The 22,683-nt window shown below is 37.3% G+C and overlaps 2 protein-coding genes across 2 annotated transcripts; one reads left to right on the forward strand and one right to left on the reverse strand.

Moving 5' to 3' along the window:
• Positions 1 to 1,003: 1,003 nt before the first annotated feature.
• LOC146304557 (calcitonin gene-related peptide type 1 receptor-like) lies at positions 1,004 to 14,795 on the reverse strand. Its single transcript, XM_084713857.1, has 13 exons — positions 14,628 to 14,795; positions 10,146 to 10,196; positions 8,869 to 9,019; positions 8,654 to 8,767; positions 7,421 to 7,533; positions 7,230 to 7,321; positions 6,426 to 6,552; positions 6,185 to 6,338; positions 5,440 to 5,500; positions 5,283 to 5,349; positions 4,368 to 4,586; positions 4,044 to 4,085; positions 1,004 to 3,242 (listed from the first exon to the last, which is right to left on the reverse strand). The coding sequence occupies exons 2-13, from the start codon at positions 10,194 to 10,196 to the stop codon at positions 3,036 to 3,038; spliced, it is 1,398 nt and encodes a 465-aa protein (XP_084569983.1). The 5' UTR covers positions 14,628 to 14,795; the 3' UTR covers positions 1,004 to 3,035.
• Positions 14,796 to 16,912: 2,117 nt separating this feature from the next.
• Positions 16,913 to 22,088, forward strand: zswim2 (zinc finger, SWIM-type containing 2). Its single transcript, XM_084713793.1, has 9 exons — positions 16,913 to 17,112; positions 17,446 to 17,522; positions 17,998 to 18,038; positions 18,753 to 18,990; positions 19,341 to 19,592; positions 19,724 to 19,808; positions 20,094 to 20,173; positions 20,794 to 20,962; positions 21,281 to 22,088. The coding sequence occupies exons 1-9, from the start codon at positions 16,963 to 16,965 to the stop codon at positions 21,995 to 21,997; spliced, it is 1,809 nt and encodes a 602-aa protein (XP_084569919.1). The 5' UTR covers positions 16,913 to 16,962; the 3' UTR covers positions 21,998 to 22,088.
• Positions 22,089 to 22,683: the final 595 nt, after the last annotated feature.

Consider the following 22,683-nt stretch of genomic DNA (forward strand, 5'->3'; position numbering starts at 1 on the left):
TGATTCCATCAGAGAAAGAAAGAAGAAGTATTTTAGCTTGAATAATTTAGGGTTCAGTGCTGCACATTCAAAAGAATAGTTTGGCATTTTGCAAAATAATACTTGATATTTTGTGTCAGTAAGTGGAATTAGTTTGAATTAAGCTAGCTGTTTCCCCCCGTTTCCAGTCATTATGCTATGCTAACCTAAGCAAACCGGCTGCCGGCTGTAGCTTCATACTGGTCTCATGTAACTCACAGCAAAAAAAGTTTATATTAGTAAAGTATAAGAGACTGATGTGTAATTCCCGTTTCAGAAGGCTGAAACCAGCAGCTTTCTGACAGGAAAATTCCCATTTATCTCTAACTGGAGGTGATAGACTTGATCACATTTAGGCTGGGCTGTACCAACAAGGGTTAATTTCTAAACCCAATCAAATCATGGTTTAACTTAATTTATGTTACACAAACACTAGCTTAAAATTAAAAAAACATTAAATTTAATTCTGTACTCAAACCTAAGTTTAATTTATCCCTAAACCTATAATTAAATCTAAATCGGTTACACCAAAACTTTAAACTCCAATTTAAAAAGTGATCCAGTATAAATTTTACATTTACACTTCAGGAAGTTTAACTTTTAAAGTTTTTCTCAAAGGAGGAGACTAACTTGGCTGACTAACTTTTGAGCTAACTTCAAAATAATGTAACATATGTAACAATGTTAAATTTTTAGCCAACATCAACTAACAAACAAGGTGGCGTTTTGTTAACTTTTTAGGTAACAATAACTAACACACAATATAACAATTGAAGGTTTTGTCAAGGAATAAAGAGCAACCAAAAGTTAACTTTTGGTCTTTTTTATTTACTTGATCCTAACAGTACTCAAATTTACTTTTTTATTTATTTATATTAACTTTGGTAAGCAAGGATCTCCATATTGATTCAACTCTATTTAATTTTGGTTGAAATCACTAAACTTGGATCTAACAAGGTGAGATTAGTTTTTTTTTTTTTTTTTTTTTTGAATTTACTCATTTTAAACCTAGTTTTGCTAGTAATGGTGAAAACTAATATTGGATTAAATTAATCTTTGTTGGTGTAAACCAGTCTTACTGTAAAATTACTGGATGTTGATAACAGTAGTAGTAGTAGTAGTGATTGTAATTATTAATGCAAAGTATCAAATCAATGAATCAAAATTCCTGGACACAAAAGAGAAGTTACGATAAGTTATCTAAAAACATGTAACGTGACTTTTTCACTCTTTTTTGAAATATTATTGATAACCAGCTGCAGTTTGTGGGCTTTTCAAAATGTAATGTGAGTAATATATGTTGATGTGTTCCTAACTGACTTGAAAATACATATCTAAATACAATTCATATTTTGTGCCTTGATATATGTTATATTCACTCAAATATATGTACAAACACATGCACTTTTCAGTCACATCTCCATCTGTGACAATCTCACAATCAACTCTCCAGCATTTTGGAATAATCAGATATGTAGCAAAAAACACAGTGAGCCTAACAAAGCATTAACTTAAAAGATACTGCGGCTATCACCAAGCCAGACGTGATGAGACAAAGTTAACCTTATGTTTCTGAAAACATGGTATTGTGAAACTAAATGTTTGTTTTAAACTTAGCTAAAGGAAATAACACATACTAGAAAACTTTCTGCAAGGGATCATGCCTTTAATTCAGAAGTAGCTAAGCAAAACTGACATTTAGCAAAGCAAGCTAGCTGTTTATTTCTTTATTTTAGTGTGTTTATACTTTTTTTTTTACTTTTTACATGTTTAGTTCTGTTTGGTACTAACTAGTGAAGTGATTGTACTTTATTGTTGGAGTAATGTTGTAATATTGAGGGTCAGTCAAGAAAAAGTGTCAGCCAAACACATAACAAGAGTTGTAGGTTTGATACCTAACTGTTAACTGTAACTTTGTACTATCGTGCTAACGTTAGCTCAGCTAGTGTTAGCTGTGCTGTTATATACAAGCCCACTCTGCTCTACACCAGTATATGTGTGTGTTGCTACTGTATGTAGCATTAAATTTACTTGATAGACATGCTCTGTTGGTAATGATATAGCAATGTGTGGAAAAGACATGGTCAGACTGCAGGAATTCATTTGCAATGTTTTGTAAAAATGACTTGAACCCAGCATGTAGCTTGCTCAGACCATTCAGTTGCTCGCTGGGTAGTGAGGTGAGGCCTGCACCAAATTACTTCATTCATTTATCATAAATTAAGTCATCTGCAAGAACAAACAAAAGAATGGCGCTAATACTGCATACTGTGCTGTTGAGCCCACCTAAGTTGCTGCAGGGGGAATTCTGTCAGTGTGACAACCATAACTCTTACTTTATTGAAGGCATAAAGTTTGCCTCTCTGGGCAGAAAGAATCTCACTGCTTTCCTTCTAACCCCCTTCTTTGCTAATCAAGCTAACCATTAAGCTAACTCTTAGCAACCGTGGCTCATTAAAGAGGTCCTGCAGCAGAGTTATGTGCCTACAACTTGACTGCGAGACTGTGAAACAGGCTTTTCATGCACTTCCTTTCCAGAAAAACCTCACCAACAATTACCTATTTTCATATTGCATCCTTGAAATGGCCAGAAAAAAAAATCGTAACTTCACTCTTTGCAAGATCGTAACAGTACAGCTTCTTGTTCATCGGGCGCTCTTCAAGTTTATTCCACACAATGCAAAAAAAGCACAAACTCCTCGTGTTAATGCTTTATATTCAGGCTGGTTGATTCCTTGTTTCCGGCATTCGTGGAATGTATATAATGATGAAACGGTGTCTTTGGTCTCACGCTCCTTCTGTTTTGGTAATACTGGTTAGAAAAAGTCAAAAACTTAAAAAAAAAAACTTGGAAAAGATGGAAAAGATGTCAAACAAAAGAAAAGTTTGTACTCAGTTGCCACCAACAGTAGTGCAACTCCAAGAAAACAGTGACATCAATCTTCGTAACATCTTGGGCAAAGAGTGAAAGAAACAGTGAGCGCTGAGCTTCCAGTGCTGAACGTCGAGGGCCACCTTCACACGAAAGGGCTGTCCGATCTGAATATATCTGAGTAGCTCTTGCCGTTCATGTGCTCGGTGTGGCTTTCAATGCTGTAGCAGCGGTGGACCTCTGTGAGCGACGATGCCACATAGGAGGCTGAGCGGAAGAAGTCGGCGTTGGCAAACGTGCCGGCAAACTGCATCCGTTGCTGATTCCAGTGTCTCCGTAGAACGCTCTGGACCTGCAAGAAAAGACACAATGAGAAACTTATCTTTGGGAGAACTTCAAGTAAAGGTCGCCAAAAAGAAAGAATGGGCGTGCCTTGTGTTGATACTGAGTTTGTCTGTGATCAGCTGCAATTGGAAGGTTTTTAAATCAGTCATTTTACCATTTGCCATTTTATCAGAAGAGTTGTTGGACTACCACTACCTCAGTAGGTTAGCTTTTCTGTGTTACTGTGTGACTTTGGGAAATACAAATGATCCAGATTGAGGCAGCGGTAGAGCAGCAACTCCTGTGTTCTGTGAGGTAAAGTCACTAACTTTGCCAATGGAGTTTGGTTGGCTTGGAGAGAGTGATATTTAGCTTATATAATGACGGTTTCCTGTTAGAAAAGGCTGTCTGGTGGCAAAGTGGTCATGGTTTGGCGTTTTAGTTAAACTGTTTCCTGTTTTATTTTGAAGTTCTTGCCTTCCCTCTTATTTTCTGTTGTTGTATTTCCTATCTTTTTCTTTTTCCCACTTTAATTTTTATCACAGATTTGTTTCACCTGTCCCTGATTAGTTCCCTGTGTATTTAGGCCCTGTGTTTTCCTTCTTTCGTTGCCAGTTCATCTTTGTGTCATGTTCCCTAGTATTTTTCCCGGTGTCTCCCTTCAGTTTTGGACTTTATTCTAATTTCATGGACTGTGGATTTTGCTCGCACTTTTGGATCTGTTGGACTGCTTTCTGTCTGTGACCTGTGCCTGCCCACCAACGCGGTTTTGGGTCCTGGTCACCCAGCTTGACTATTGTCACAAAGATGAATCGTGCTTATGACTCACCTCCCCGTTGAAGAAGCAGAATATTGTAGAAACCAGGAGACCCTGCATGTGAAAAACATTGTGAGAGAAAACACAAGATAGGAGATCCTTTAAGCTCAAACAGCTGCACAAGAGCCTGCAAAAATAGAGTTTATGGTGCCACATGTTCATGCTCTTATTTTAGAAATATTTGTCATATTTTCAACCACCATTGCAAAATTAAGGATATTCCCACTGGACAGTTGCACAACGAGTCTGCAGAGCTTTTAATATCATGTACTAATGATTTGTATTAAGTTAAACAAACTGGTTTGCATGTTTTGTGCATGTGGTGGATATACTGACCTGGTAGTGCATGAGGATTTCCATGACGTACAGGTAGATCTCAGAGACCCAGTGGTCCTGAGGCTTGTAGGGGAGCAGGACAAACTGGATGCCGAGCAGAGGGATGAGGATGAGGGTGGCTCTCACAGCCCTCATGTAGAGACTGGACTCAGCCTGGTGCGTCACCCTCAGCTTGGTAATGAGAACCCGAACGATGTTCAGCAGGAAGAAAAGATTCACCTGGAATCAAAAAGGCATTCAGTTTGATACAAAAAACAGAGAAAATGCCTTTATTCATAACTTTAAATGCAGCAACTTGAAATGGATGTTGGGTAAAACCCCATCATGGCTCAAGGTCTCTTCGGTAGTTTGACACAGTGAAAACCATTTAAACATGTCAGACAAAGGACAAAAACAGAAACTGAAAATGGACAGGGCGATTCCTAAAAGATTTCTAAAGGAATGTGTTTGACTCGCCAAGACCGTCACATCCAACTGATAATATGGTGCACGTTGAAGCTGACCAGACTGAGGGCAAAAATGTGCCTTGGTATCTTATTCCTGTGACACAATTACACTGATTTCGGGAAGAGAGGTAACAAGAAAGGTCACATTGTCTCATCAGAAAGTTAGTCTAATAGTTTCTTTAAATGTCATCTAAATACTAGACATAAAAACAGCTTTATTAACTGAGAAACTGCACTTAAAACTTGTCTTTTGCTATAAGTTGGTAAATGTCCAAATTTTTTGCCAATTTGACACACTCAACTCTGGTTTGCAATAAAAAATATGTTTAAAAGGCTACATTTTCTACTTTATGTGTACAGTATGTGTAAAGCATTAGAAAATGTGTAACTTTGACTGGACTAATGTACTGTTGTACTACCTCTTTAGTAAAAAGTAAATCTGGATTTCCCACAGGGGTTCGGTGCTTACCACCAGCGCAGCGCAGATGGGGCCGTGGATAATGTACAGCAAGGAAGTGTTTGAGCTGACCCAACATCTGTGAATGCATGGACCAGATTGTCAGATCATACGGTAAGAAAACACATGATGTAGCTACAGTGTGGAGGTGATGACTGAGATGACTCACTTGTCATTGTAGTAGCAGTGGCGTGCTGTTGAATGTATCACAGCTGGCACGAGAGGAAAACCTGCACAATCAAATCACAACATAATATGATATCTGAGTGTCACCAGGGAAATGCACATGGACTGGGCTGCACCAACCAATACTGATTTAGTCATGATTAATTCTAATTAGAGATGAGTAAACCTATATTTAAAATAAGTACATCCAGATTTAAAATTGAGAGGAGCTCCTTTGCACAATTAAAAACTAATACATTGAAATAAAATAAAAATGTTGCAATATGGCTAAAATATTAACGAACTGCTACATTCTTTGCTAATTAAACAGAACGCTGTATTGTTTTCTAGCTAACAAAATATTACATTGTTTTATAGCTATCTAAAAAGTATACAAAATATTATATTGTTTGCTATATAGCTAAAAAGGTTAATAAAATGTTACATTTTTTGTTAGCTAACTAAAAAGAATGTTACATTGTTTTCCAGCTGTCTAAAAAGTTAAAATGTTATATTGTTTGCCATGTTACAAGTTAAGCATCCATAAGTGTAAGTAGTCTAGATTTACAGTAAAATCCTAGAGTGAGGTTTAAAGAGAGCTTTTAATTTAATCTTTGTTCATTTTAAGATACTTTCAAAGTTCGGTGTGACATAATTGAAAGTTAAATCACGATTTAATCTGGCTGAGAAATTAATCCTTGTTGGTGAAACCCAGCCATAATGAAATATTTGGATAAATGCTTACTTACCCCACCCCAGCAGATAATACCACATGAGATGCTGCTTTTCTGCAAACACTGCCACAACAATCAGCGTGTGCAGGTAGATGCCCTCACACAGCATCCAGAAGTAGTTACAGCTGAGCAGGTACAGGTGGATGAACATGACCAGTTTACAGCTCGCCTGCAAGGGAAAGGCAGTATGAGCTGTGGCTGCAGTGGAAAACCGAATGTCAGTGCAGATTTTACACAAAGTGCAAAAATCGCTCACAGAATCGTTATACGTGTGTCCCTCTTTCTTCACCACTGTTGTGAGCCAGACGACAGTGATGATTGAGTTGAGCACGAATGACAGGAAGAGGTTTTTGTGGAGGGTTATCCTCTGACAGCTCAGACTCCTGAAGGCAGCAGAAGAGGAGACACATCTTCTGATACTGATTCAACAGCCTGCTCAAAAACCTAATTTAATTTTGTCTGGTAAGAAACTGCCATCTCATAAGCCAAATGTTGCTCTCTCCAAACCAACCAAACTCCATAGGCAAATTCAGTCATTTTACCTCACAGAAGACAGGAGTTTCTGGTCTACCGCTGCATCAATCTGTTCATTTGTTTGTGTTATTGTGCGACTTCAGTGTTCAAAGAGGTTAATTTGGATTCACTGAAGTCACACAATAACACAAACAAACAAACAGACTGAGGCAGCCATTGACCTGCAACTCCTGTATTCTGTGTGGTAAAATTACTGATTTGGCCTATGGAGTTTGGTTGGTTTGGAGAGAGTGATATTTGGCTTATATTACTGCAGTTCCCTGTCATAAAAGGACACCTGACAGCAAAGTAAAGCAGTGAAAATATTCTAAATAGTGTACACTGTTCACAACAGTGCATTGTTTATCTTCAAATAATCTGAACCGTCCCTCAAATAAATCATTTATTTAGCTTTACAGATGTGTAATAAGTAATTTTTTAAGAGATCCTTAAAGTCCTTTCACATACATGGCTTAAAAAACACAAAAGGTTTAAGATTATGTAAAAATAAAAAGGGGAAAATAAAAGAAAGCTGTGCCACACTTACTTAAAATGGAAGAATATTCCTAATGATATGAGCAAAGACACCAGTGACAGGCCATGACCAATCATGACCAAGTAGAAGTGAGTCATGGCCGACTGCAAGAAAAAAAAAAAAAAAATTAGTGCGACTTCGCAACCAAAGCTGATTTATAGAGCACCTTTCTTTATTCTGTTATTGTCTTTATTCCTCCTTACTGTTCCATGATGTATGGTGTTGTCTTTGCAGTTTGTGAAGTTTGTCCACGTCCTGTTGCTGTCTGGGTGGCGTCCCCACTCGCCCGTCTCCGTGCAGACTTTGGACGCCATCGCTGTGAACAAATTAGGTGTAAAAAAAACATAAAGCAGGCTGCAAAGAGACAACAAACTTTGCTGATCTAAAATAGCATCAATTAAAGTTAGCAGAGTGAAGCAGCTTTCTCCATAGTTCTCCGACATGTTACCTTCCCGAAACTCCAAAGTTATGTTTTTGCATTTATAACCTCAATTCCAAAAAAGTTGGGACGTGGTGTAAAACAAAAATACAACCAGAATGCAGTGATTTACACAAACAGTTTGAAATGTCCAAAGATCCAAAATTGTGGGGTTTTTTGAAGGTTCCACAACATTTACTCTTACTGTGACTTTTTTGAAACGTGTTGCAGGCATCAAATTCAGAATGAGTGTGTATTTAAAATATAATATATAATATTGTGCTGTTTTCAACTGAATGTATTTGCAAATCATTTTAGTTTGCAATAATGTGCATTATCCCACTTCATACACAGCTGCTTACTTAAAAAATAATAATTTGACACAAAATATTAATTAAAATATGATTTTAGATGACTTACTTGCTCTACAAGAGTCTATGATCAGAATTGCGGCCATAGCAACAGTCTGCTATATTTAACAAAGATTTGTAAAATGTAATTTGTAAGATAAATAATATATTGTTGTTACAAGAAAAGTTTCTTTTGAGTGTATGTCGTAATACCATCAAAATAATTTGTTTTAACGTGAAAAACATGCAAACTTTTCAGGTTATGAAGTGATACAGATGTGATTTTCTTTTTCTTTCTTTTCTATTTCTTGCCTAAAACATTTTCAGAAACATATTTCAGTGTACTGTGTACTGTAGCTGTGGTACAAGAAAGCCGCAACAAGGCAGGCCAACATTATTTCCTGCTGAGCGGACGAGCCAAAGCCAAGCACTGCTGAAGTCGCAGTAAATCACCAACCAGCTCTTCGCTCCCGTTGGTACTGCACATGCTCCAGTTGCAAAAAAAAAAAAAAAAACCCAAGATGGCCACCCTGATAATGCCAGACTCGAGGCTTCAAAAAGGGTTGTTTCACACTCAACATTACTCTAAATATTAAAGGGTAGTAAAGTTAGTCATGGTTAATATATTGTTGCTGAATTGATAAATCTGAGATGTCAAAGAAGTTTACCATGAGGGTCAAAGTCGTGATAATAGTCTGGACAGCTCTGCTCTGTTGTCACACCGGCTTCAGTTTCATCCCAGCACAGCCAGCCGTCCCACGTTGTGTTGCACTCTAACCCTCCTGACAACACAGGACACACACACACAAACTAATATGTAGCAATGCATGCAGTGGAAAATATGAACATGAAACTCTCTTCCACTGAGCCGTCACTTTCTCACCTGTTGTTTTTGTTTTCTGGTGGGATTCTTTCACAATCCGCTGGAAACATTCGTACTGGGCCATGGCGATTTGGTTCCGCGTCACTTGATGTTCGCCCCGATGATTCAGATGCTCCTGATAATCATTCTCAGGGCTCGAAGCCACAAGCAGCTGTGATTAGGGAGGTTTCAGCACGCAAACACACACAGACACACAAACATACAACATGAGACTACAACCATCAGTTCAGCCACAGGTATTGATCAGATATAGATGATTTATATTTCATCATAGCATTTGTGCCAAATTTAATTCCTTTTAAAGGGTCACATTGAATCTATATTTCACAGGTGAGAGAATAGTAGAATGCCTTCTGTGGCCCTGTTTGCATAAGACTGTCATAACTATGTCACAGCACCTGACATGAACACGAAGGCTTCTTTATTATATTATATTATTCTTTATGAATGTTTATTACTGCTGTCATTAAGTGCCATTCAGTCAATGTCATTTTTAATGCAAAGTTGACATTTAAGATGTCTTTGTTATGACAACTTGACATTAGCTAAGACAGCATAACCTGTCAATGTCTTTGTCAGGACAACTTGACATTAACCAGAAAAGAAAATAATGTCTTTGATATGACAACTTGACATGATTAAAGTTAAACAAAATGTTTAGCTTGCTTGATACTTATGTCATGGTTAATGTTAAGTCGTCATGACAAAGATATTTTTGTTTTGATTAATGTCAAGTTGTCATAACAAACACATTTCAAACAATGTCAACTTTGCATTAAAAATGACATAATAGATCAAATGACTGTGATAAACATTCATGAAGACTGCATCAGGTTCATGACAGGTGTCATGACATGTTATGAAGTGTAACATGTAATAACAGTCTTATGCATACCCTTTCAAATTAAGTGTTACCACTAAAAGTCTGAGAATGTTGCACAAGCGCAATAAGACATGGATATTTACTAGGTAGTCTAACAAGAGATGCTCTCAAGTTGCATTATGGGAAGTGTAGGATCAAGTTTGACCCAGAACAAGAGCTGAAATTTAGTGTATCTCAGCTTCTGCTACTTTGATTTTGGACATTATTATTCAATTCACAGGTGCCTTTAAGGACTGGAGGATAATAATATTCAGCCAATCAGATAAAGAGTTTCAAATGAAAGAAAGGGGAGAGTGCTGCTTTTAAAAGGCAAATACTTTTACTTTAGTACTTTAGCTAAAAACAGCATATTTCAAACAAACAACTCATGGTTCAGATACAAAAACTAGGCTACCTTATTTAGGACGCAGAGGACCAGGAGAAACATGAGGCATTTTAAATCCATCTGCAAAAACATATTAAGACGTTATAATCTGTGCAATAAAACAAAAGACACTTGGACAAAGAAAACACATAGTATTTGTGCTTTTTGTCTCATAAGAGAAACCACACAAAATTAATCCTTTTTGAAACAACCCAGCATTAATTTTCACTCCTATTTCTGTTTCATTTGAAGTTATTTTTATGCGATTTGGAGGAACAGGTAAATATGTTAGCACTACTCCAAATAGTTTCCCCAAGAGCTCAATCAGAAAAATGCTTCCTGAGTTGCAGCAGCTGTCGACGTGATCCAACACATGATGTGTCGACAAGCGCTGGAGCCAAACTCCAGGTCACATGCTCTGCACTGTCACACCCAAACTGTACAATCAAGTCTTTAAAATACTATGTTTTCATTTATACCCCTCTAGCCTATCATTATGTTTAGATGCCAGAAATTACCTTGTATAGTTCAGTTTCTATCAGCAAAAATTGGAAATCAGCTATTTGATTTTTACAGTTTATATTGTTAAGTGAAACAATAATCCATATTGCGGATGTAGGTTAATTTTTACTTTTAACAATGTCCAGTTCCTCTCACCTTTGCCCCAATCAAAAGTCATGTAAACAAAGTGACAGTACGACGATGTCTTCAAGCCCGTGTTTTTAATTTGTAAGGGCAGGACTCCCCTTTTTGGCCTTTTGCTTCCTCTGTTCCTCACAGCTTCCTTCCTGCATGCTTATTATGCACGTTGAGCAAGTTTAAAAGACATCAGTGTGGCAGAACATGTGTGAGAACATGTGCTGCAAACTCACTGATGATGTTTCACTGGGTTACCAAATGATTCACATTCTGCTCCAAACGTTAAGCAATTAAAACTGTTAGAAAAATAAACATTGAAGTGGGGTGTGAGACTTACGCAAACAACAACTTCATCAACATTTTAATAAAACTCACGAGATGGAAAAGTCGTAATAACTGAGCTGAAATAGATTTTTCCACATTTTCCACACTAAAGATAACGAGTCTGTTCAGAGAGGTGTGACAGTCAGTGGAAAAAATGTCAGTTCTAACTATAGTAACAGTAGAATAAATAGAGGTTCTGCTGGCACTACTCTTTTAGTACTAAGGGTTCCAAAAATGTTCGAGATGAAGGCCTGAGGTTCTACCCAGAACCATTTCGTTCTGAAGAAACCTTTGTTGAAGAAACAGTTCATTGAGGGTTCTTTGTAAGACTAACGGTTCCATTAAATACTCTTTTCATCCAATAAACCGTTTTTATAAGAAAGAGTTCTTCAAGGATTGTTGAGGTCAAGGGTTCTATCTACCATAATATAAAAGGGTTTTTGGTTAAACCCCCTGGGTGGGTTCTAGATAAAGTCTTAGAAATTAAAAGGGTTTTCTGTAGAAATCCACAGATGGTTCTAGGTAAAACTTTTAGAATATAATAAAAGTTCTCAGTAGAACCCCCTGGGTGGGATCCAAAAAACCTTTGGAATATAAAAGGTTCTCATAGAAGCCCCTGGGTGGGCTTTAGAAAAAAACACTTGAAATATAAAAGGGTTTCTTGGTAGAACCCCCTGTGTGGGTTCTAGATAAAAAAAACTTAATATAAATATAAAGGGTTCTCAGTAGAAACTCCCATATGGGTTCCAAGGATTTATGTAGAACACTTTGTGTTGAGCTCTTGGTAGAAAGTCTGAAGTCTGAAAGTGTTTCAAGTGGGACCATAATAAAATGTTCTTCGAGGATTTCACCAACCCTCGAAGAACTCTTTCTTCCCAAAAGAGGTTCTTCAGTTGAAAAGGGTTTTTACAAAGAATGCTTCACCAATAGTTTTTTTCCAAAAAGGTTTCTTCAGAAGCCAGTAGTTCTGAGTGGAACCTCAGCCCTTCCTGATGAACCTTTTTGGAACCTAAAGAGTGTATTTAGCCTTTCTATGAAGTTTGAAAGGAGAAGACTGCAGCTGTCGTGTTTCCTTAATCTCTGATGACATATCATGATCATTTTATTATTTATGACAGTTAATATATTACAGATTTCTCCTTTAAGAGAAAGACTTTGATTCAAAGCTTAAAGAATCTGTGAAGACAGCCGCCCTTGAAATTATGTGATTTTTTATTGAGCTAATTCAGGAAACTTTTGTCAGTTTATAAGATTAATATCTTCTCGATCACACCCAGAGACACACAGTATTCCTCTCTAATGGCTCACAAAGACACTTAATAACTCAGTGTGGAGTTACTCCCTTATTGTGTGGGCCGTCTGTCCCAGAACACCAGGATTTACACTCTTTACTCTGTCAAGTATCTTTTATTAAAAACACATTGGTCTGCGAAATCCCATTTTACAATTTTATGCGAGCAGATTTTACTTGTTAGGTGTGACAGAATATTTCTTGGCATTTCTTTTTCCTTTTGCTTTAAAGAAATCAGTAAACATGTGGTCAGAATTTAGAAGCTGTAACGCAGTCTCTTCATGCATTAGCACTACGCTCTCCTCAGTTTACACCTGGACTGTCTGAATAAATCGTGCTTAAATGTGAAATATAGTCACGTGTCCAGATCCACAGAGGGTTACACTCTTCTGCAGCACCCTAAGTAGCTTGTTATAAACTCTGCTCGTGTGCTTTGGGGTATAAATACATTTTCTCACAGTTTAATACTCATATAAAGAGGCAGGTATGTATAGGAAATTATATCAAGCCATTCTAATTGATTCAAAGTCTTTTCCCCTAATTTTATATGTATGGGATGTGCAGTTACTTCTCATATTGTATTTTCAGAAATTTTTAAACATCATTTATGAGACTATTTACAACCCTAATTTCAAAAGATTAGGGATGTGTGAAATGTAAATAAAAACAGAATGAAATGATTTGCCAAAACCTTTTTGACCTTTATTCAATTGAATACAGCGCAGACACAAGATATTTAATGTTCAAGTGATTAACTCTATTATTTTTTGTGAATACACACTCAGTCTGAATTTGATGTCTGCAACACATTCCAACAAGTTGAGACAGTGGACATCAGCTGTTCTTTTTAAGACAGTCAGGAAGTGTTTGGGAATCGAGGACACTAATTGTTGAAGTCGATGCTCTACAGTCCTTGTCTTACTTAAATAAGAAGGGACGTCTCTGAAAAAGACAGATGGATGGCAGCATATGTCGCTTCAAAACCTGTGTTTACCTTTCAGCATTAATGGGGCTTTCACAGGTGTTGCAGTTACCCATGATGCCATGGGCACTAACACACCTCCACTGTGCCACTTTGTACTTTATTCAGTTGAATACAAGTTGAAAATGATTAGTGAATCATTACATTCTGTTTTTATTTACATTTTACAAAATGTCCCAACTTTATTGGATGTAAAGTGCAGGCATTACAATAATCGACTGACATTTTTAATTTATGCTAACATATTTTTGATTTGCATAACTGGGCCCAAATTTTATTTGTTTCTCCCAAATTAAGGATTAAGTGTTCCCTTTGTCACCATCAAAACATTCATGTCGCAACCAGAACAACTTATTTTTCAGGAGGGACAATTTTAGCTAATTTTGAGTCTGTCTCAAAGATGCTAGTTAGCACATGGTTAGATAGCACAGTTCTGAACCACTGAACACACGTAAAAACAAAGTTTTCTGCAATAACACTCAAAAACGTTTGCTTCATAGCAGAAAGTAGGTTTTTGGTAGTGACAGTTTTCACACATTTGAACAGATTTACTTCACCTGTCTACTCACCATGAGAGACAAGGGAACACAGACATACTTCCTGACATGAAAATGTTGTCCAATGCTTAATGATTTACAAAGAAAATACTAAATAAATGTATTTTTTCTAACTTTACTTTTTTTAAAAAATCAAGCGGATCTGTTAAAAAATCAACTATGGAAAAATGTGCATAATTAATTGTAGTATCATTTTCAAATTCAAGTTGAAATTTAGGGGTTAGGGTTTGTGACAGCCACCCCCTGATTTAAAGTACCCCACAAATGATGATTTTAAATATATGTTTATATTAAGCTTACTGTACCTCATATATTATTTTATTGGATTTCAGTAGATAATAGAAGGATCTTCATAAACATCTTCTAGAATTTGCACAGTTTTTAAATTTGCTTTATGGTTGTGGGACGGCAGTTTACTCCTATTTAGTATAATGGCCCACTAATCATAATAAATAATTTTTTTACACAACATAGAAAATAAAGATTTCTTTCACTTTGTCTTTACCTTTTCTTTGCCAACAGCAAAGTTGAGATAAACATTATTTGTACTTAATCAGAAACCACCTTTATGTGTATATATAGTCTTAAGTGTAACATTTCTAGTTCAGTGGGATATTTGAAAAAGGAATATTTGAGCTGCTTTGAGGACTGTAACCACAGTTCTTGAACAGTAACCTCAGTCTACACGCTGACGAACTTAAACTTTTAAAGAAACTTACCTTTGCAGCTGTAGAAAAGTAATATCACAGTTTGCCACCTTTTGCAGAATAATCCTTCAGTCTGACAGGTTATCTATGCAAGAAAAAGAAAACAGATGTTTTTGTGATTTCTTCAAAAGTAGTCCCTCAGTGTGTTTCTCAGCAGAGTCGGAGGCGACACTGAGCTGTCCTGATAAAAACTGACTGGGGCTGGGGATGACATCACATGCATGCCTTTAACGGAGGCAGATAGAGGGACACCCAACAAAGCTAAGGAAGTGCACTCTTCAAAATCTCACAGACGATATAGCCTGCTAACTGATTTATTGCTACAGACACACAAAAAATCACTTACATTACAGTACAGTATTTATTCATTTATTTGTTTATTTATTTATTGTGTTCTTTCACTATTTCAGTCTCATGTTCTTATATGTATTTGTCATTTGTTTTACATGTGCTGTTACTCCACACCTGATTGTTTGTCATTTTTTGCTAAACAAACAAACAGACCAAAACATAGAACAACATCCCCACATTGGACATTGCAAAGTGTTGAAAACCCTTCAATTACATCATTTATATTATGTAATATGATATAAAGTAAATTTGAATGTCCTAGCTGTTGATCTTAAGGGTAAGAGTTCTGTAAGTCGTATAAGCAATTTAATGAATTTGCTCTATTGTATGTAGTACTTCCTGTTACACTTGAAGGTTCTTTTTTTAATATTTAATATTTAATTTTTCTTTAATATTCTTTTTTATACAATTATGATCAAATTTAACATTTTTATTAACCGAAAGCTTGATTTTCATGTTAAAAAAAATAAAGAAAAAGTTTTTTAAATGGGAAAAACACTAATAATCATGTTATGTGAATAAATTGAGGCCCAGACCCAAAAGAAAGAAATATACAGGATATTATTCAAGATATTCTTTTTCAGTATAGACTTGGTGTGAATAAGAGGACTTCTATGCCTTTGCAACGGCGCCCTCTGCCGGTCATTAATCGTCGTGGCTAGGTGGGAACCCTAGATTTGCGGGACTCTCGTGAGATTTTTACAGGTTGTTTATTCATTGTGCATGTTGCACAAACTAATGATGTTTTATAATGTACCAACGCTGTGGTTGACATCTGTTGAGGTTTAGGGACCGACACATTTGGTTAGGGCCAGGAAAAGGTCATGGTTTGGATTAGAATTTTGACTCTCGCGAGATTTTTCGTGTGTCTGGGATTACCATCTTGGTCTTAGTAATAACGTAAAAGAGCTGAGAATATTGCATTGAATATTTCCTGAAAAAAAAGAAAAGAAAAGTTTAGAATTAATAATAATTAATAATTGCACTTTCTATGAACTTGAAAAAGAAACAATCTTTCATTTGTTCTATCAGCGTATGCAATGATGACAACAACAACAATAATATGGTAACAATAATAAGAATAAGAATAAGAATAAGAATAAGAATAAGAAAGTTTAGAAAGTTTAGTTTCCTTGGCACGACACTTAGAATGGCGGTTCAGAAAGGGAACCCCAGACACGTGAAAGATCTCGCGAGACTTATCATTTTAACCCAAACCATAATCTTTCCCTGTTTCCCAGCCTCTGTCCCTACGCCTATCCATATTGTAACCACTGCTTTGTCACATTATAAAACGAAATTTAATTTATACAACGCGCACAACAAGGAGAAGACCTATACAAATCCCGCGAGAGTTAGAACATCTAGGGTTCCATCCACGGCCGTCAACAATCCCTTGGCAACAGTCACCATAGCTACGGCGTTGCGGAACCTTGTCCTACTAAGAAACTAAGTTGCAGTCAATTTTAAGGAAATTACCAACCAAAGTACTTTTTGAGATGTGTACGCCTCCTGTGGTAAGTTTATTGTTATTATTTAATAAATCTATTTAGACTGTAATAAGCGGAAGTAGTGGAAAGGTGTAACGCTAGGCACATTCCTTTAATTAGCTAATGTTAAGCTAACAACATAGCTAATGTTCGGACTGGATGGTCATTGTTGTTGTTGTTATTGTTGTTATTGTTGTTATATTGAGCCATTTCAGAATAAAGCAGCGGGAGAGGAAGTAGCTAGATCATAATTATGAGATTAAATGTCATAATTAATAAATGAGAGATTAAAAATCTGAATTATGACATTAAAAAAAATCAAAATTAAGAGATATTACTATTTACTAAATATCATAAGTACTGAGCCAAAGCTCAAAACATTTCATAAAGCTTTTATCCAAAGCAACCTTTCTTCGTATTGTCAGACTTTTAACCCCTTGGCAGTTTCTCATTTTTATTACTACAGGGTTGATGATTGATCAATACCTTTATTTTGCAGTGACAGGATGTTCAGGAAAACAGCCTGGAGGAACACAGTCAGCGAGGCAGTGAGTTCCCACCAAGATCAAGCCCTCAACACAACTATATTTCTCCTGAAATCCTTTGGCCCAACAGGATTTCTACTCCGAGAGGAAGGAGAGACAAGGAATTTCAAGGTACAACCTGTTGGGACGCTGTGAAAAATGTAAATAAGATAATTCAGGGACTAGATTGGCCTGTTTGAAAGAATTTCACTTTCAAAACTTCAACAATAAGTGTCCTCAGTTCCCAAATGCGTACTGAATGTTGTTAAAACAAAACATGATGTAACACAGGGGTAAACATGCTCCTGTCCCAACTTTGTTGGAAAATGCTGCGGGCATCAAATTCAGAATGAGTTTGTATTTACAAAAATAAATCATTTTGTGATTCATGATTTACATTGCTCAAACTCCCCAGATATGTTTTGTATCCTCACTCCAGCGTGTTCTCTTGTTTGTGTTGTTCAGGTGTGCTTGGGTGACCCACATACGTGTACCTGCCCAGTGTTTATCAAGAAGCAGGAGCCATGCAAACACATCTGCTGGTATGAATAATACACAGAAAAAGATTAACACACAAAGTGGTTTAAGCTAATGAAATGATGTCCTTATTTGATCGTATGTTATGGGAAACCATCAATTTAATTTCCTTTACATTTTTGGCTAATAACAGGGATTGGTATCTAGTCTTACTACTTTTTGGACCAAATATTCTCTGTAGTTCAAAGTATGAAACTGTAAAGTAACAAAAATTGTATTCTTAGTGTTGTTTACTTGTTTGATCAGATGCTACCTGATTAAGATGGACATTGTACTGTATTTAGACAATTCATTTTTTGTTTTTGTAAAACACAACTGAAATACATGATAAAAATTGCATTGATACCCAGGCCTACTAATGACCAATTTTTATGTAATTTGAATGAATTTTTGTATCAGTGTAATTTATTTATCAGTGATATTCACTTTTACATCAGCGCTACTAACCTCACAATGAACCGCTGATCTTTATCTTTCCAGGGTTTTACTGCGGAAATTCAGACTGCCCAGAGAACATGACTGTAAGTTGTTTTGGTGTTTTGACACTGATTGCAGACTCTACCTTTCAGTTCAGTTACATTGTTAAAGTGTTTTGTTTTGGCTCTTTGAGGCCTGATTTCACTGGTTGGTGCCAAGTTCACTAATTAAAAAAAAAGAAAGGTCAGGAATAGGGCCGAAAAAATTCCTTGAGAAACTTTGTAAACTTTGCGTCAAAGCTTCATTTAATCCACATAACTCTATACAGCACAAGAGTAGTGCAACGGAACAGTTGTTTTTCCTTATGGTTAACCGTCATAGTGTGAAATACAGTTTTATTCCTGCTGTTACTTCTTAAAATATGAATTCTCTAAATCCAGATGAAAGAGCTGCAGTGTTTTACTTTGATGCACAATACTGTGTGGCAGCAGAGTCTTATTAAAAAGGAAGATCAACTGATCTCAAGGCTGACGCTTTCGCCTCCTTTTAGTGAAGTTGTGTAGGCTGTAACTTGGGACATTTTCTGTAGTGTAACTGAAAAACTGGGCAGGCTTGTCGACATAGAAATAGATCACAAGATTGTGATGTTTGTTATAACTTCAGTGATATGTTCTGCTCGCACAGCTCATCTTATAGAAATAGAATAGAAGTTTTGTGCTGACACGTGCTGTGTAAAGTTTGCAGGCAGTTTAAAAGACCTGACCCACCTTCGCACATGTGCTCCTGTTGACGTGCTGTTAAAAATAACTCTGCCCCAGATGCATTTCAGCACGGACTCGTGGAGAGACAGATCTCGGAGGTGCTCCACGGGTCACACCAAACCAAAGCCCACCGGACGGAAAACGACCCATCTGCTGCTTCTAGGACCCCGAGCCAACCAGTCATCACGAGCCAGGAGGTTGGAAGTGTCTTCCGGAAAGTCATCCAAGCCCAGGATGTGTGTCCTATCTGTCAGGAGGAGCTGCTGGAGAAAAAACAGCCTGTGTCTTATTGCAGGTGTGTGGGCGGCTCTGGTCGGGCTTTCACACTGTTATTGTTTCAGTACAAGCATGTTTCAGGATGGTGTAAGATATTCTAGTCAACTTTTGTTGCACCATTGTCCTGAACATGACCCCACACAGCATTATCAGTCACTCTGCAGCACATCCAGATGTTGACATGCAGCATGTTTAGCGGAAACCACCAGCACAGATTTGCGGATGTCGTAAAATTAGGTTCAGATCTCCTGATATTAACAGAAGAGGACATATCTTTCAAACACAAAGAACTTATGTGGAAAATGTCTATTTATATCACCGTGCAGACAGATTTTCTGCACCCTCATGTGCTGTTCTTGTCTCTCCCAGGTTCGGCTGTGGCAATAACGTCCACGTTTCTTGCATGAAAGTGTGGGCGGATCACCAGAGACTCTCAGACAGGGAAGAAACAGTGAAGTGCCCTCTGTGCAGGGAGGACTTCAGCTCTTTGAAGTTGCTCCAGGAGCAGGTGAAAAACGCTGCAAAGCTCTTCACTGCTGCTGAAAGAGAGAAGCCAGACAGACACCTGGGGGTTCTCTGTCACAGCTGTCGAGTCTTCCCCATCACTGGAAAATGCTTCAAGTGAGCAACTAAGTCTGGGCTAAAACAAATTCGAAAAACATGTATCATTTTAGTTTTTGTGATATGTGCTGTAACTTCCCAGTCATACATTGCTCCCACGACTCCTTTAACACTTGTTATCGTCTTTTCAGATGCACAGTCTGCAGTTACTTCTATCTGTGTGACAACTGCTCGAAGAAACGCTACCACCCACAGCATCTGTTTGCTTCACGAACAGTAAGCTACTTGGATTCAGCTGTGAAATTATACTTGTTCTGCATCAGCTTATCTCACACCTCAGGCTTTAAGCGGTACAAACTACACAAGTCTTGATCAAAACAACATTGATTCTGGTAAGACTTAAATTTGCAGGGCTCTTAATGCCACGCATTGCAGTAATCTTCTGTATATACATAATATTTCTGTTGTGAGTGGTTTTAATGATAAAGCATGTCTGTCTAATTTCCATTAAATAAATACTCAGCTGAAGAAAATAAAACTCTTTATCTAAACCTTAAACAGAAAAGGAGAGAAGAGTGGCACCTTGTGGCAGACCTGAGTGATGAACCAGCGGGAGCAACCTCTCAGTCAGCAAATGACAGGTGAATTGCTGAATACACCCAAAAAATATGCTCTCTTTGTAGTTTATAATAATATTGCTGGAACTACATAAAAACATCAGGGTTCTTACGTGTTCTGGAAAGAATGGAATTTAATTTCAGTAATTTCTAGATAAGATATTAGATAAGCCACAACAGGAAAATTTGCAGCATAGAAAATTTGAAAGAAGCAATTAATAATAACTAAGTAAAGAAGCAATTTAAACAACAGGAAATATAAAAGATATGCAAACAAGAAACAGGCTCAAGAGTTGACTTTACAGCAGTTGTACTTAGGAAAAATTATAGATGGATATTTGTGTTTACTGACTGTTCTGTTTTGTGAAATATAATATATATATATTAAAAGATAAAAAAAAAAGTCAAGAGCCATTCTAACTCTGTGGCTGTTATCTCAAAAACTGCAACTCACACCAAATAAAATCTAAATGGATAAGAAGAAAAATATGTATTTTTGATTTTGAGGTAAACTGTTCCTTTAACACAATGGTCTCTCATGTATTACAAACATATCCTGAGAATTACTAGGAATAACTGTTGCTGTATACTGATAACAAATATCCTTTTTTTCCCCCACTATTTCCCATCTGGCTACACAGCAGCACCATCCCTGTAGCTGCAGACGGCCTGCCAGAAAACGTGTTGGGGTGTCTTCCTGTGGTCAGGGTGAGACTGGGGTCTCGGCTCTTGGATGAGGGACAGCAGTGTCGGATCTGCCTGCAGGAGTTCAACCTCGGCCAGCGTGTCCGAACTCTGCCCTGCCATCACAAGGTAAAACTTTTCACCGTGTGCTTTCGTTATCTTCATGACAGTATAACAGGAAGTATTTAAAATCACATCATTAAGGATTCATCATCATGACATCATAACAACATCTATATAGCAATAGAAAACATGTTACAACTTTTAACATGTTACAATTCTACATCAAGTTGCTTAAAGCATATCCGAACCCAGACTGCTGAGGTTACAAAACATAACTATTAAACTGTAAAATCATAATGATTTAAACAAACCTTATGTAACAAACTTTACAAAATACCATCCTCTCACACCCTCCCTCCCCTCACATGTTCACACACGCTTCAGTTCCACACAGACTGTGTGGACGGGATCCTGCGGAAGTCAAACTGCTGCCCCTTGGATGGATTTGTCATTTATAACCCTTTGACCTGGAGAACCAGTGAGAGGAAGACCTCCCCTAAGTCGGCCTCCTGCCTTCTCAGTGACTTAACCAAACCAGCGGGAAATAACTTAAAGGACCTGTTTGTTCCAGGAGTGGCACTGCGGGACAGGAACACTAAAGTCCTTCCCTCACCTGGTTCTCTTAGCTTAGAGGTGCTAACAGGCTCCTCCTCGACTTTAAACACCCCCCAAAAGTTGATAACTGACAGGTTTCAAGGCTCAGGCATGGCTGCAACAGAGACTGTGACAAAGGATGGAAAACAGAGAAAACAAACTCTTCTTATTCTAGAAAGTGGCTCCTCTTTTGGTCACATAAGTAAAACAGATTCTGGTGCACATTCTTCAAAAAAGACAGCAGCAAAACAGAGCCCCGCTTCACCTAACAGGTGCGCTGCAGTGACAAAAATCAGAGAGCAACCACAGCTGAACCTTTCCGTAGGTTCATGCAGACCAGAATCTAACCACACAGCTACAGCAGCGTGTCCTGCCAGGCAAACTAGACTGAAACCCAACAGGACAGGCCTGGTAACAGTTAAAGATGCAAACAACAGACTCATTTCAGAGCTAAGACTGACTGGAGTCCTCATAAAGAAACCACATCAGAGGGAGACAGAGAATTAAAATAGTTTTTTCATGTTATGTATCTGCACTTATATCCCTTTTAATGTTTGTACAGTGGAGGAAATCAATAAGTATGCAATTCAAAAAGATGTAAATCTGAAATATTGTTTGTGTGTCATTTTGCTAAAATTGTATGTATATATAATAAAATATATATATATATATAATCCCAATTCCCTTTTCATTGCGCAAAACATAAATAAAAACAGAATGCAATGATTTGCAAAAACGTTTCAACCTATATTCATTTGAATAAAGTACTACCACTGTGATTCGTCACCTTTTTCTGCCAGCCAGACATCATCAAAACCTGTATGCACCTTTCAGCATTAATGGGAATTGGGGTTGTACTTCAAAGTTGAGAAAACAACGACAAAAGCTTCTGAACGATATTTGGTATCAAGTAAGTTTATTAATTCAGTGCACAAAAAGGCAAGACTAATAACACTACCATCATTACAGAGGTAAAACACAAGAGGTGCCCATTTTGGAAGAAACAAAAGCCCAATGAGTTTCAATGGGTAGACACAAAAGGAGCACACTACAGAACACATTAAAATCAACACAAATACATTCAGCGAGATCACTTTAAAACGGGAGTGGCAGTGCGTTTCATTTGCTTGTCAAGAATTATCAGCACAAAGTGTTCACAAACTCCTCATGTTGCTTTATAAGCAGGGATATAC

The sequence above is a fragment of the Lutjanus erythropterus genome, chromosome 24, assembly GCF_056507025.1.
Source record: "Lutjanus erythropterus isolate fLutEry1 chromosome 24, fLutEry1.hap2, whole genome shotgun sequence".
NCBI classification, from domain to species: domain Eukaryota; kingdom Metazoa; phylum Chordata; class Actinopteri; order Lutjaniformes; family Lutjanidae; genus Lutjanus; species Lutjanus erythropterus.